The sequence below is a fragment of the Urocampus carinirostris genome, chromosome 18 (genome assembly GCF_059441175.1).
Source record: "Urocampus carinirostris isolate Australia breed hairy pipefish chromosome 18, RoL_Ucar_1.0, whole genome shotgun sequence".
In the NCBI taxonomy this organism is placed as follows: Eukaryota; Metazoa; Chordata; class Actinopteri; order Syngnathiformes; family Syngnathidae; genus Urocampus; species Urocampus carinirostris.
The window spans coordinates 12,602,452-12,618,423 of NC_142366.1; the positions used below are offsets into that span (position 1 = coordinate 12,602,452).

General features: G+C 39.0%; 2 protein-coding genes across 6 annotated transcripts in view; one reads left to right on the forward strand and one right to left on the reverse strand.

Annotated features, from left to right (window-relative positions):
- LOC148348385 (uncharacterized) overlaps positions 1–15,972 on the forward strand; it is a 45,048-nt gene that overhangs the window by 19,732 nt on the left and 9,344 nt on the right. For 2 of the 5 annotated variants that reach the window (XR_015847494.1, XM_088321847.1), the window contains 3 exons: positions 736–868; positions 2,900–3,033; positions 11,767–11,995. Coding sequence is in view for 1 of the 5 variants with exons in the window: in XM_088321847.1 (XP_088177973.1) it covers positions 736–868; positions 2,900–3,033; positions 11,767–11,780 (281 nt within the window). In the remaining 4 variants the exon portion in view is untranslated. Of the gene's footprint in view, positions 1–735; positions 869–2,899; positions 3,034–11,766; positions 11,996–12,107; positions 15,770–15,972 lie in introns of those variants that run through there. The other 3 variants (XR_015847496.1, XR_015847495.1, XR_015847497.1) reach the window with 3 other exon arrangements.
- Positions 6,460–9,848, reverse strand: en2a (engrailed homeobox 2a). Its single transcript, XM_088322171.1, has 2 exons — positions 9,027–9,848; positions 6,460–8,205 (listed from the first exon to the last, which is right to left on the reverse strand). The coding sequence occupies exons 1-2, from the start codon at positions 9,538–9,540 to the stop codon at positions 7,889–7,891; spliced, it is 831 nt and encodes a 276-aa protein (XP_088178297.1). The 5' UTR covers positions 9,541–9,848; the 3' UTR covers positions 6,460–7,888.

Sequence of the window (15,972 nt, forward strand, 5' to 3'; positions counted from 1 at the left end):
TTTTACGTCTGCCCGGGATGATCGGAGACAAATTCACGACAGGGTTTTTACTGCGGGTGCCGTTGGGTCGCTCCTACGAGCGAGCCCTTAACCCGCAGCGCGGGTACTTTCGGGTGCGACACGCACGACACCGACACAGTTACGGGGGTCCCGCGCACGTCCGCCGCCTTTCGTCCGCCGCCTTTCGCCCGCCGCGCGCGGACAGCCGCGCTACTGGGGACGTCGGACGAGCAGACTCCCCCCAGTTACGGGGGTAGCCCGATCACGCCCGCCGCCTTTTCTCGCGTCGCGCCGTGTGACGCCGCGTCCGCTGAACTCGCTCCGTCGCGCGGTCCGGGAGTGAATTTTTTTTTTTTAACCATTACAGACCGCGAAGCTCTGAAGCCGCGAACGTCGAACCGCGAAGTAGCGATGTCCCACTGTAGTCCAGTATATGAAAAATGTATGACAAAAGACTAATTTTTGGGGTGCGCCTTATAGTGCGAAAAATACGGTCAGTTGGATGATGGTTATATGAGTCGAATCTGTTTCAATTGAATCAAGCACACACCCCTTAAAATGACACTTAAATCCAACTCAATCGTAACATGCAGTGTGGTGGATGTTTGGCAAGGTTGGGGGAAATGCCCTAGCAATCTATTTTAAGGTTTAACTAGCCATTTTGAGTGACACTTTGCCATTGGCTCTTGCCATGAACATGTTTTTTTGTTTTTATCCCCCTCATCCTTTCCTCAGTGCCGAGAGCTGGTGGCAGTCTTGGAGAGAGATGTCAGGCACAGGATGGCCCTTTTTTCTTCTTGGGTGATGATGTTGCCAACACCGAGCTCCCACTTTGTGCCTCTCACAGTCATGATGTTGTATCAGCAAGGTGAGAGACCAAGCTATTTGGAAACTGTCCTAGGTCCTTGACCGTGCCTCTTAACGTGTCAACAAATATTGAGTCGCTACAATGGACATGGCTAACTTTTGGTACATTTTCATTCATACATGAAAAAGAAATGCTTAACAATATGGTTAAAGTATCTCTAAATTAATCATTAGAAAAAAAAAATTGAATTTTTTTAAAAAAAAAATTAAAAAATTTATTTATTTTTATTTAAAGCGATGGTGTGTACTAATTCACTACCAGTCAAGTCACATTTTTTTGTGTAGCTCTTAAACACAATCTCTCAAAGGACTGCACGGGCCACAATTACACCATCCCCTGGTCTCAAATCAGGACTTGACTAAAGGTCATTGGAGTTCAGAACAGCTCACGCGTGTGCATCCGAAGAACGCTACTACTTGGCAACATTCTAAAGCCCACCATATTTTCTTTCGTGGGGTAGGATGACTTTCAGCCAACAGCAGGACATATAAAGTGGTGTTAATACCCGCAAGTGAAAACAAGACAAGCAAGCTGGATACACCCAGATTGGCCGAAAAGAGCAAATAGTGGCTAACCTTTCCAGCGAGCGGGAGAAGCTACTAAGAAAGGCCATTAAAAGACTACAAGAGAAAAGCAGAATTTGTCATGTGTCTGGACGCTGAATTGTGGAACCGAGCGACAATCGCTTGCATGGCCAGCTGTGTAAGATGAGTTCAATAACGTCTTTGAGTTTTTTAAAGTTATCCCTTTACAGTTTAAATTATTTGATTAAAAATGACTTAAGTCAATAAGTACTCTGTCAAAGCATGAAGTTGAGTTAAATGAGCCCAAGTAACTGATACGTCCATTCCTGACCCAAAGTGATTTATTTTATTTACTTTCTGGAGATGGTTTGACTTGGTTTAACTACATTCTAATCAAAATTTGCAGTGTTGATCATTAGGCTTTAATGCAAAGACACTACCGTTAGAGGCTAGCGACCTTGTCCACATTGCTAGCATTAGCATTAGTAGGTAAGGTTTGTGAACCTGGCATTTACTGAATGAATGAATGAATGAATGAATGAAAACTTTATTTCGAACATTACTGCAAATTTATTCAGGTTTAACTTCTAAAGTGATGTGAACAGATCAAATATGAGCTGTTGGCTAATGCGGCTAGCGGATGGTTAGAGATAATATGCCCCTCTTTCCTCACATGGAAAGTCTTTGCCTTGTCATTGTGCATTTATTTATTTAATCGCTTAATTTGTGCGGGTGTTCGTGTATATGAAATTCCTGCGATGTTTGTTGGAGAGAAAGGGGAGAGGATGCTTATCGTACATTCTATATTTTTTTACAGCGCTTGGTTACATTCCGATGTCTGAAAAGTGCTATCCAAATACATTTTTATTAGATAAATCTGTAACATCACTCTGCTTAACCTCCCGTGAAGCAGTGGATCCAAAACCGCTAAACTTAAGTTGTTTTTTTTTCTTTCCCCCCTCAAAGACTTTGCTAAATGAGAGTTGCCCGAGTGTGACTTTTACCCAAAGCATCCGCTGGCTATTGTGCGACCAGTCAAACCTATGCAGGCACCAGCGCCCCTGACTTCCATACATGAGAGATCAAGGGTTACTAAGGTGCTTTGCCGAGCCTGGTCCTCAATGTGAGCCATGAAACACTCGATTCTCTCCCATGTTAGCCTGAGCAAGGATTCAGATTGGTGTTTTTTTCTTTTTCATTTTCAATAAAAACAGCGTGATATTTGTTATCATCTGCCCATGCAACTTTTTTTGTTTATCTAAGAGTAGACAGCAAGTCGTCCCGGACACTTTTCGTCTTTACCACCGAGTCGCGGCATTAACTTGTATTCTAACAAGATTAAAATATATTCGTCCTGGGGATTAGCATAGTTAGGTGTCCTTTCACCTCACCACATTAGGCTTTGATCTGTGTTGCGAGGCCGAAGTCCACCCCGGCTTCGGACTTCGGTCGTCCAAGTGCCAAGTGTGAAATTGGCCTGATGTCATCCCCATTCTTCCTCTTTCAGCGCTTTAATGATGTTTCCGCCACAACACTCGGGCTACTCGAAGAAGATTCCATTCTGGCCTGGAGGAAGCATGTGTGTAAATGACACAGTAGGGGAGAAGGAGGAGGTCCTTTTTGAATGGGCCCCCTTTTTTGGTAGGTTTGGTTGTTGTTTTTTGAATAGGTAGATGCAGTGAAACATACCAAATATTATTCTGGAAATAAATCCACCCATAAATTAGGAATTCTAAACAAGTCATTTTGGGGAGGGATTATTTGATGTGTTTTGATTGACTGCATGTTACTTTGCACATTACTGGCCACTCTACCCAATTTTGCACACTCGCCATTCGAAATATTCTGGTTTTTATTCTTTAATATATGTTTGTTAAATACTCCTTGTTTATATTGTTGATATTCTTTAGCTGTTATTCATTGTCTTTTACTGCTCTAACAAAAGAAATTTCCCCAATTGTGGGACAAGAAAGAATTATCTAATCTTGTTTTTGTTTTAGGCCGTGGAAGAATAACAAAATGAATTAGGATTGATCTTGATACTATCCTATTTTCTGGAGTATAAGTGCCACCAGCCAAAACATGCATAACATAGAAGGAATAAACATATATATGTCGCAACAGAGTATAAGTCGCATTCTTGGGGAAAATGTATTTGATAAAACCCAACACCAAAAACACACATGACATCTTGAAAGGAAATTTAAAATCAAAGAGCAATGGGTTGAATATGTTTTTCATTTTCCAGCGCATCAGGGTAAGTTTGAAATTATCAACACAGACATATGAAATGATATTTCCGGCAATAATATGTCAATAATTTCACATACAAGTCACACCGGACTATGTCGCATCAATGGCCAAACTATGAAAAAAACAGCAATTTATAGTCTGAAAAAAAAGTATATTGAAAATACTCTGTATGAGGCTATCAACCTTTTTGAAGCTGAGAGCTTATATCTGATTTTTAAAGCAGCACGGCGGCGCGGTGGTTAGCGCGTGTGCGGCACAGTTCTGAGGTCATGGTTTCAAATGCAGCTACCAACCTTTCTGTACGGAGTTTGCGTGTTCTCCTCGTGCTTGCGTGGGTTTCCTTTGGGCCCTCCAGTTTCCCCCCACATTCCAAAAAACATGCGTGTCAGGTTAATTGGCTGGTCCAAATTGCCCCTAGGTGTGAATGAGCGAGCGTATTGTCTGCTCCTGTGTGCCCTGCGACTGGCTGGCAACCAGTTCAGAGTGTCCCCTGCCCACTGCCCGGAGATGGCTGGGATGGGCTCCAGCACCCCCGCGACCCTACTGAGGATAAGCGGTGCATATAATGGATATATATAATTTTTAAGGTGACAAATTAAATTACTCAAAGTAACAGGACTTGAAGGAAAATACTACTGAATATTCTTGGATGTTTAGACTACTAGATGCAGCGTGTTGTGCTTGCATCGCATACACGTGAACAAAGAAAAGTTGCGATTTGATTACATTTAAAAGTAAGATGAGGGAACATGTGTGACATGACCATTACCTGCTGGAATAGATTTTCTTAAGCACTTTTTGTGAACATTGGTTATTTTCAAGGAATAACACTCCGTTACTTGTTGGCATTGGAACGTCACTTGACTTTTGAGCACACGTGCTATGCTACAGGTGTTTCTACAAAGATTTATACAGTATACAGTGGATGACTTTCTTTTTGTTGTACTAATCAACTGCAGATCAGTAGTTAAACTTTCCACGCTAATATTCCCCATCCATGTTTATTTCCTGAAGGAATTTACTTTAATTCGAGTTGGGAATTATATTTCTTAGTAATAACTTGTGTTTGACTTTTAGCTTCCACTCTGTTTACGTCCAATTTGAAGGCTTTTCTACAATTGTTGGCACTATTCCTGGATAATAAGGCTTATTTCACTCAATTGTTGCCTGCCAGCTATTCCTGGACAGCTGTTTAGTTTCTTGCCACCTACGTAAATGTTTGAGGTTGCGATTGGGGAAAAAGGCTGTTGTAAATTGCAGACACTTGTTTGACCAGATGAACCAAAAATAGGTCGTTCAGTTCAATCTAAGCTTTGTTTTGTTTATTTTAGATTTATTTTTGTACAGTATGGGTAATACGCACATGTCGTTTTCAGACGTTAGAGTGTACAAAATTGTTTCGATTCCTTTTTAGGTTGGCATTTGAGTTGCAATTGTTTCCAAACTAGAGCTGTTTTGTGATTTCCCAGCATATGAAACTTATAACTGGCTTGACATATTGGGTGCCTTTAAATGCATGATCAGTTTTATCTTTTAAATTAACCTATAATTGATACATGCAAATTACGCAGTGCTTTTATACAAGGCAGACGTTTAAGTGGTTGAGAGAGCCCAATGCAACCCTACTTCTAATCACTACAACCTAGTCATAACATAACATTGTTACAAAAGAGTAGTAACATTAAGAGTTTATTGATAAGTTGGGTTTCTATTCTGGTTTCTAACTAGGAGAAACTGTAGTTTTGCATTGACTTTTTGTGACGCTGACTTCCTGCTCCAGTTGAGGATGCTGGTTTGTCTTGCAAAAAAAGTTCAACAGGTCTCCACAGTAGCAATAGCTATACTTCCTGTTTTTCCTGATCAGTACATCATAACCAATGAATATTTTAACAATGGTGACCATTTCAAATAGCTTGGATTTAAAGTGAAGAGTCTCAGTCATCAAAATTTCAGTTTTACTAATGGAGCGAGGCAATCGTTTATTGCCAAAGTTATCTTGAAACATTTTTGCAGTTGAAATAATGTTAATATCTTTGAGTACGATTTATTAACTTAATAACTTCTCAGAACGGTCTGGGTTTTCCTTGAACTTAGATTTCACGATTCAATGTCCCGGCCTTCACTTTATTTGGGAGCATCCTCAATCTCGCTGAATATTTTCAAGAGGCGTGTGTGTATGTGTGTGTGTCTTGCAAGAAGGAAAATAATAAAGGTTGGTTATAGTATGATGTGTGTGAGCATGAGAGACGGGAAAGAGAATTTGGGTGGGAAGGCTCTGGGTGGAGAATGAGTTAGTAAGGGGTGGGTGGAGGAAGACAAGGGGTGCAGGATGGGGGGGATTACGATTGAGGGTATGAACCAGCCACCTGCAGCCATGACGGTTTGACCTTCATTTCTCTTTTTTTCGTTCTATGCCTTCTTCCTTCCTTTCACTTCTCTTCTAGATGGAATTTTTGTTTTTTGTGTCCATTTTTAAGCAGGGCGTGAGGAAGACTGACCGTGGCAAAGGCAGAACGGCAGTGATGCGTAAATAAAGACTAGCGGCCTGAGTACGCAAAAGCACATGGGGCATTGTCGTTGGGGGGGTTATGTGACACGGACGACAATTGTTCAAGGCTTTCTCTTGCATAATGTTTAGTGGCTCGGGCCAATGTATTCATCTAAATTTGATCCTGCCGAGTGGGTGTTTTGCGTGGCAAGGAGGATTATTGCGCCATTCAAAATGGAAGCCTTTTTTATTGTTTCGAGGGTTGAACATGAAGATGACACAAACATGACAAATTGTATTCTTTGTTTATAATCTTCCAGGTTTATTCACTCTTTTTCAATTTTCAAGAGGCAGTTAATAAAACGATATATGATACAAATTATGTACAGTTCTTTTTTCCAGTTTTTTTTTTACCAAAGGATAGCATCCAACGTAAAATAAAAAATAGCATTGTGTTCTACAACTCTGTGCTGTCGTTTTATTTAAACATTGTTCATATATAGATAGCTCTATGCTTATGAGTAAATTCATGATGTCGTATACCAGCAGTGTTTGTTAAAAGGCATTCATCTTGAATATTCTGCATTTTTAAGTACTGCTTTTCTGATTCGGCACAGTTATGTTTTATGAAAAAGTCCAAGCAGGGACTTAAGGCAAAGTGTGTTCTGGTTTGGTGGATTTTTTTTTTTTTTAATTCACACACACTTTTTTGCAAATACACAACAAAAAACACATTGAAAGGTAAACAAAAGAAATGGAGGGTTGCAGGAGTGAAGAACCTGTGGCCCGGGGACAAACGATGGTGATATAAATCCCCACTGCCTCCGCATGTTTTTTTTTTTTTTTTTGGGCCTCAAATTGGCAAAAGGTTCTCCAGCAGTCGATACAACAATATAGCCTTAGCTTAGCCTTAGCTCAGTCAGATTTGACCACTAAGTAGAAACAAATTGCAGCTTTTCATGCAAAAGGCCTCGTGGACACATTTGCCATTCACAAAATAATGAAAAAAACAAAACGATTATTGCAGGATAAAACAAGCAGTGTGAAACACCTCAGATATCTACTCTAAAGCAACACTGGTCATTGAATATTTTTTGATAGAATCTATATAAATACACATGTAAAATCCTTTTTTTAATACAGTCACAAATGAATGCCTCAAGACCTTATATACTGTCAAAGATTTAACAAGAACACAAGCTGCGTTGGGACTTAAGGTAGAATGCTACACGATAAGCAGCAGTCAATCGTTGGACACTGCAGTGATCGATATTGCTATTTCAAATTAAAAAATACACATATTTAAGCAACATGTTAGAAAATAATGCCATAGACCTCTCTTTCGCTGTGTCTCCATATCTGTACATGACTTTAAAACAAATGATATTATTTAGCATTAAAATTCACAGTAGCCTTGATGGATGCAGCAAGAACAACAAACAGAAAAAAACATTCTTTGGACTTGCTTCTTCATATAGAAGTGGCAGATGTAAAAATGACAATCATTATATCTTATATATGTATAGTGGGTGGCATTGATAAGAAATTCATTGATCCCAAGCTCGGGTGCAGGTGGGGCAGACAGTGACAACTTTATACAGCATCTTGTATAGACGTGATATTGCAGACTCTGTTTTTATGCTGGTATTTTCTCTCATAACTGGCCTCTATCTGAGGATATTATTGCATCTTAATATTTTTTTGTAGTCCGCTTCACTATACTCTGTAAGTTTCCTTTAAATTTCTGTTATATGTTCAATCGCTGTCGGATTTGTCGTCCTTTGTGATGGTGGCATGGTTGTACAGACCCTGCGCCATCAGGTGCAGAGCCAAGGTGTTCTTGCCCCCGTTGGCCTTCTTGATCTTGGCCCGCTTGTTCTGGAACCAGATCTTGATCTGGGACTCATTCAGGCCCAGCTCCTGGGCCAGGTTCTGGCGCCGCTGCTCGGTCAGGTAGCGGTTGGTCTGGAACTCTGTTTTAAGTCTCTGCAGCTGCTCGGCCGTGAAGGCCGTGCGTGGTCGCTTGTCCTCTTTGCTGGTGCTCTTCTTCTTTGGTTTTCGGGATCTCGGACCTGGGGCCCAAAAAATGAACAACCCTTTGTGTATTTTGGCACTTTTGGCGGATTTAACCCTCACGTTGTCCACATTTAAGGATCATTTTGTACTTTTTTACTACAGTTTACACGGAAATGTAAATAAAAGGCATTTCATTTTGTTTCTACTTTTTGGGACCAATCTGGGAAAAGTAATAACATTTCAAGCTAAATGAAATATAATTTTGTTTATTTCTGTGTTTTTAACAACAGTGGAAGGTCATTTTGATCTGAGGACAACACAAGGGTTAATCACGTTCAAGATTTAGCTCAAAGATTTTGAAGCCTTAAATAAATACTGAATACATTCATATATTTTCATTTAAAAACACATGCACGTTTAGTAGGGAAAACATTTATGCTTTCAAGCAAAACCCATTTTTATTCAGCTGTATATTAAACACTCATTTTTGTATGTATGTTTGCAGTTACGCACTACTTGCATAGTAGTCGCCTCCTCCAGCTACATAATACATGAGAACAAGTTGTACTCCGATTATTTTGATCCACACACGGCGTGTATTTTTTCTGTTGACGCATCTAAACTTTGTTTTGAAAAACTCGAAGACCAAGAAAAAAAGACGTGCTGTCTATGGCATCACGTGCATATACAAGCGACCCGAGTGTTAATTTTTAAGTTTTCAATTTAATATTTGTGGACCTAAAATATTTTGCATGCTTATAGTGTATTTGATTTGTATTTTGAAATGCATATTTTAAGTCTGGGTATTTGAGATAAAATAAACGCATGCAGGATGAGGCCGAAAAGCTTCCGGGTGTGTTTTTATGGGTGCACCCACCTGAAGAGGGTCTGTCTGAATATCGAGTACAGTACACCCAGGCGGGCCACAGCATAGGCTGCTGCGCCGCATTGGTGCTGGCTTGAGAACTGTCCGAATCCGAACTTAGGCACTGGTCTCCGTTCTCCCCGCGGCCTTTCGGGGGCTCCTCTGTTGCGGCTATGGCTGGCTTCTTGGCGTCGGCGTGCGGCGTGGATGTGCCTTCCGCAGGCACTGTGCTGCCCGGTTCTGTCTGTGGAGCTGCAGGGCTGCCGAGACTCTCCGGCCGCGGTGGTGGCGGCGGAGGAGGGGGTAGAGGAGGGGCCGGCGATAAAGTGCCGTCCCCGTGTCGGTGTCCGATGTCTTTTTTGCGCCCGAAATCCGGCCGTAGGATGTTGTCGATGAAGAAGTTGGTAACCCGGTGCGGGTTTTGCGCGTTGCCCTGCACCTGCAACAGAGGCAGGATGGCTCTGCTGGATTCTGCCGACTGGCGCCGGTCCGCCTCATCTCTGCTGCCGCGCTCGTTTTCTTCCATCGGGTTTTTTTCTTTTCGCTCTTTACGTTTAACCCTTTTGTCGCTTTCTTCCGAAGTGCACAAGTTTGCAATGAATGTAATCTATTAAAATCAAATTATAATAAATTAACAAAGGTTAAAGAGTGGCAGGTGGATGCTCGCCGTAGCGTTCTCGGGGAAAAAAAGCATACTTTTTATGGACATTAGAGCCCCTGTTCTTGCTGCCCTTTATAAGTGCGCCCAAGCCATTTGCGCACATTTACGGGGGCGTCCGCGCGCGGCGAACGCCTACAACTAAACTAAATAAAAAGGGGGCTCGCAGAAAAAAGTGATGCTCTTATTACTCTCACTCTGGAGTTTGCTTCTTATTTTCCGTACGAGAAGCACCCCTTGAGTGACGTTTCCCCACCATCCTCCCAGACACGTGCCTCTGACCAATGGGAGGCCAGGAGCCAAGCCACGTGACACGGGCTTCCATGCTCTGCGCGCACGCCCCCTTTCTCGCTTTTCCCGACCCACCAAAATTACTGCGTAATTGATTACGAAAAACATATTCTAGCGATCACAATTATTGAATATTATTAAAACACACATTTTTAATTTTTTTAACTTGCTTTGTATTGTGCCTTTCATTTTTTTTTAACACAGAACAAAAAATGCAACAAAGGTTACAGCATGTATCTACCATATCTACTATGATCAAGTCATTTTCAAAAGTCCAGTCTTCATTGTTTGGAAGTGGTGTCCTTTGTTTTTCTGTATTTCATCCATTATTCCCAATTTATCCTTTAATTGGGTGTTCTTTATTCTTATTCAAAATGTCGTTCTCTCCATTACAAATATTTCCTCCATAGGGCACACTCACTGCTCCACGGTGGGAGCTCTTGTTAATACCATAGTCTTATTACCTTTTCCATTGCTGTCAGAAAAACTTTAACCATGTACTCATTCTTGTTCTTCTATATTTCTCTTGATAAGTTCCCAAACTAACAGAGCACCTTGAAGGTTTTTGGTATTCCATATCTCACAATTTTCTTTAAAGCATACCATATATTTATAAATATATCCTTGTGGTTGACGTCCACCCCTCCACATGTGCTCCAGCACAGTTGCGGAAGCCCCAAACAACCTTTCATAACTTTAGAGGGTAATAAAGAATCTTACCACGTCCATCCAATGTATTTATGTTTAATGTTACTATTAATCAGTACTGAACTGCTTTATGGGAAGATAAAATAAACTGTGTACCTATTTAAGGATTCAGATTAGAAATGCGATGTGTTGGATATGCTGCAAAAACATTGCCTAAACGCACTCAAAATCAAGCAAGTGTTGTTTGTCTGATCTCGGACATTATTTTCCATATTTTAATGTACTTATTATCATTGTTTTTATTACATATATATATTTTAAATGCTGATTGAGTCAGCATCAAGTGCTTAGTTCAGATTGCGTTATGGCCTATAAATCCATAGTTATGAAATATTTCAATGTAAGTGAACTAAAGAATGTGAGGAACAAAAAATGTTATTCAATAAAAATCATATATAGGGACAATGACACTGGGCTAGATGCAATGCTTTCTATGGCCGTATGTGGTCCAGAAGCCGTAGGTCAGAGGTCTTCAACATGGTGCCCGCGGGCACAAGACCCCAGCTTAAGACCACATAGCCAACTGGTTCTGAAAATGTTTCATGGTTCATTGTGACTTTTTAGGAAATTTGTATTCTAACCGGCCTAAAGTTAAGTGGATAACTGACCGTATTTCGACCTCTAATAATTTCAGCCTGGTGATAACCTAGTAATACCATAGCAGCAAGATAGTAATAATGTTTTATTTGACAATTGCATATGAGAGTAGTAGCCTTTCACGATGATTAGTAACAAAAAGCTAGCTCCCAGCTTCAAAACGGATGGCGACCCCTGTCACTGGTTGTCTACTTCAGATTACGATAAAATAAACAGTTAAGCAAAATTGAAGCCATGTTTTATATCAATTTTAACTGTTTTTAATTGTTAAATCATTGGGCATCTGCGATAGTATTTTTTTCCTTTATCTGTGAGCATTTTGTTAGGTCGGGGATTAACTTTATTTATTTTCCTATACACCAGTGCTCAGGTTTTTAATTTTGCAAGGGGAAATATTAAGTGTTGTGCGTATAAAGAATTTTTGCATTGCGGTAAAGTGTTGTATGTTTTTAAACTATCACTTATAATAATTGAATGTTTTTTCTTTTCTATTCCAAGTTTTCCCACGCTGAGCTGTGGTCCATATCGGCTTTCGAAAAGAAAACCACTGATGCACACCGACGTGCAAGGAGGGGGCCACCTCCTCCAAAGACAAAACTTTTGGTGTTAACTTTTCCTGAGCAACTTCCCGAGGAGTCCTCCTCCTTGCGGGACAACACGTTAGCGCCGAATTGAGATTAGGAAGAAGGGCGACAGGACTTGACTGGACTGTCTGAGCTGAAATAAGGTGAGTGTGGCACTTATGTATGTTGTCATGTCATTTCCATGTGTTTTGTTTTCTTTATTTTAAGGACCTGTTGATATTTTTCTATACAGTACAAATGTTTTATGTGTGCTAGACATTGCCAAACTGATGTGGAATGCCATGCTGAATCTCCTTGAATGTTCTTTTGAATTTTGATTGCACACACATACACATGCACACACATGCTGTTGTCATGCTGGGAGTGGAAGGAAGGCGCTAAATGAGCAGCACACAATGGAGGCGCAAAATGATCATGTTCCATAGAAAAGAGCCCTGCAAGATTTACACATACGCTCAAGCTGCAAATTCTGACAACACACAAAAAATATATACATATAGCATGATATATATAATTTAAATTTATTGATTAATTTTCACCCTATCACTTTGTAATTTTTCTGATAGACACCAGCTATATTTTTCAGTCTTTTTTTTCATCTATATGTACCTTGAGGGACGCTCAAACTTTAATATCTTTCCAATGCGGATAATTGTTCTGGTTTATTATTTGATTTATTAGGTTTACCAATGTGCTTCTGTGTCTTTGGCGTCCCAAGTTGTAGGGTGGGGGGTTATTTTGATTCTGTACTTTGAATATTTCAATACAGCACTTTCAATTATACAAATAACATTTGATTTGGTTCAAATGGCAGTCATTCCATCTTGACCAATAATAGCTTAGACTAGGGTCATTTTAACTACCCTGAACAAGTTACTACATTAGATACAAATATGTAGTGTGTGTTTAAATCTGCAGAATTAAATAGGATCTTTTTTTCAAAATAATGGTAAGAATATAGATTTAATGACCCGAAAAGCATATTGAAATTTGTTGATGTTCATTCTAGCAAAATGCACACCATTAAAATATGTCGTTTTCACTCACTGTGAAACAAGTTTTTTGTTAATTGTTACTTTCTTAAAACATTGTCACTGCATTACTGAAGAACTGGACTGAAAAGTATATTGTGTCATTAAAGGAGCATTTGTTACACCTTCTTTACTATTAAATGCTAATATCGACTTTTTATAGTGCGGCAGGTGTTGTAAGGTTTTCGCTAATAATCAAAATAAACACTCAAGAGGTTAACTTTAATGTTTATATTTCTTATTAGAAGTAATATGTGTCATGCAATATTTTTCAAAGGTGTGTTTGTCATCCCAGCAATTTAAGCGGCCATTTTTTGTTACAGTGCCTGCTTTTCCAAATCGAGGCCAAAAAACAAGTATTTTAAATGAAAGCGCACATTTTTTGAAGTGCCTGCAATTTTCAAACGCTGTGATGATTCTAACTCTTGATACATCTCTAATTTTACGTCGAAAAATTGCAATAAATTGGGAATAATGTCAACAACATTTTAAAACTTGAAATGCAATTAATGGTGATAGCATTAGCCTGCTAGTATAATTGCCAGGTTTGTTTTAAATTCTGTGATAACCTATATTACGGGCCAGGTGGAAAAATAAATTTGATTACATTTTTTGTTATGGGCTGGTAGTGTCGATCTGACACCATGAGATATAAAATGCAATAAAATTTTGTTAAAAATCTGGGGGAAAAAAGCACAATTACAGAAGTGTTATTTTAATGTAAACAATACAGTACATAATATATTATCTCATCTCATCTCTTTAGCTGCACCGCTTATACTCAGTAGGTTCGCTGGGACATAATATATGTTGAAAATCATATTTTTTCGAATATATTGGTTCTACGTTTTTTTTAAATTTCGGGTTGAGTGGGCCGGTTTAAAAAGCACGACTGGTCCGTATGTGGCTCGCGTGCCGTAGTTTACCAAAAGCTAATCTAGACTTCCAATTACTGCATCAGTAAAGATTGGACAAAGATAGCTCGACTTATCTGTTGTATTTAATGTTTTCTGAATAATAAATCCGAGTTAATCATGTGTGTATTTATGTTAATCTTTGTTTAAACATTTTCCATTGAAGAACTTTTTTTGATACATGTATTTAATTGATAGTCAAATAAAATTGTTATTTTCAATGATCAAAAAAACTACATATTGCAACCTTTTTTCTCTTATTATTTTTTTTTAATTTGGCGTACGATCAACATATTTTTCATTGTCTTAATATTCTTATTTCCCAAAACATTTGTTTTTATGAAAGCTTCTTGCAATATTATTAATTAATTTTAATCCAACCTCTCTATTTTCTGTGCAACTTTAATAATCATTGTGCATCACTTGAAGGCCCAAGCTTTTTTTCTATTCCCACCCTTTTCCCCCCTTTTGACATTAATGAACCATTAAGAGTGTAAAAAACCACGCATGGCTGAATTATTAATATTAGCGTGAGTTAAATATGCATCAGAATTTGAAATGGATTGTTCAAAAATAATATATAGTGACACAATCTCTGTTTAGCACAGTTCAATATTTTTTGGGAGCTGATTGGCATGCAGCCCCATTCACTGATATACTACACATGGCTTGTGCGCATGTGCGTTGTCCTTGAGCTCCCATAACCCACTTTCAGAAATGTGTGTGAGAGTGTGAGAGAAATTGTGTATCGACAGAAAATGTGTATGTTGTAGTCGTAGTACACTACAAAAGGTGCCGTGCACATAGATTTGTGAATGGACGGTGTTGTGTGTGACAGATCACAGAGTGCCCCACACCTCTTCCCCTACACACACACACACACACGCACACACACACAAACACGCACACACACACACACCCTTAAGACTCCCCCTTTTTTTTCTTTGGAGGGGTGTCTGCAAGATATCCCCATTGCACGGATCACCCCAAATCCCGCTGCTTCCTGTGCTTTTCACACAATGTCAAATAGCATCCAAGAACCCCCCCTTCTCACCCTGCCCGAGTCTTTTTGGATGACCCTTGTGTATGATTTGTTTTTGTGCGCCTGTCTGAACCCGGAAGTTTTCTGACATCCGGGGTCAAACCCGCCGGGCCTCTGTCATTGTCCTAATTATTAGGGAAGGGGGGAATAAAAGACAATACATATTAAAAGGAAGTAATCCATATGAATGGAAGACAATTGTTTATTTTTTATTTGATTTGTTTATTTTTGAGTTTGTGTTGTTCCAACAAGTTTATATTCCACTTTATTTTTCATATAGAGTACTCAATACTTTAGTACCACCGAGAATAAAGTGCCAACACTCTGCATTTAAAATGAAGTGATGTTATTTTTGACAAATTTGTATTGTTCAAAATACCTCTTTGTGTTAAGTTTTAAAGGTTTATTGTCCACTTGCATTTTACCAACCTAGTACAAATCACATCAAAATGTATTTGTACAGCATTTTTCAGGCCATAAATTGCAGCTTAAAATAAGTAATGAACAGTACAATAATTTATTAAATAATGTGTAGGACCAAAAGAAAGTACACTTAAATAAAATTAAAATAATAACGTAAAAAAGTTTCAAATAATTAAAATGAACACATAATTTGATCTTAGACATAAAAATACACGACACACAATGTCCTTTACTAGACAAAGAGCCTTTAATATCACTATAGCAAAGGACAAATAAAATGGTGTCCACATCTTTGTTGCAAAAAAAATCCCCAAAAACAACCCTGATATTAATGTTCAAAACCAGACGATTTTATCTTTTGAATAGTACATTTTCTTTGCTGAAAATAAGCGTCATCTTCTATATAGGAAACTCCTTTTTAGTACGCTAAAAACAAAAACCTTTCTTTCATGTTGAAAAATAGCTTCCACATACCGTATTTACTTGAAAACCAGCCTAGTATTAATGTCAAAAACTAGCAACGGCGACCAAATGATGAAAGTGCTGTATCTGAGTTAGTTTGGAGCCTTCTCCTGCTACTGGTATCTGTGGAAACCAGTACAATCTGCTTAATGTGAACTGTGATTTTATATTATATATATATATATATATAGCCAATGCATGTTTGTCTTTGAGTATTTCTACATACAAAAGAAGCACTGGTGTTTTTC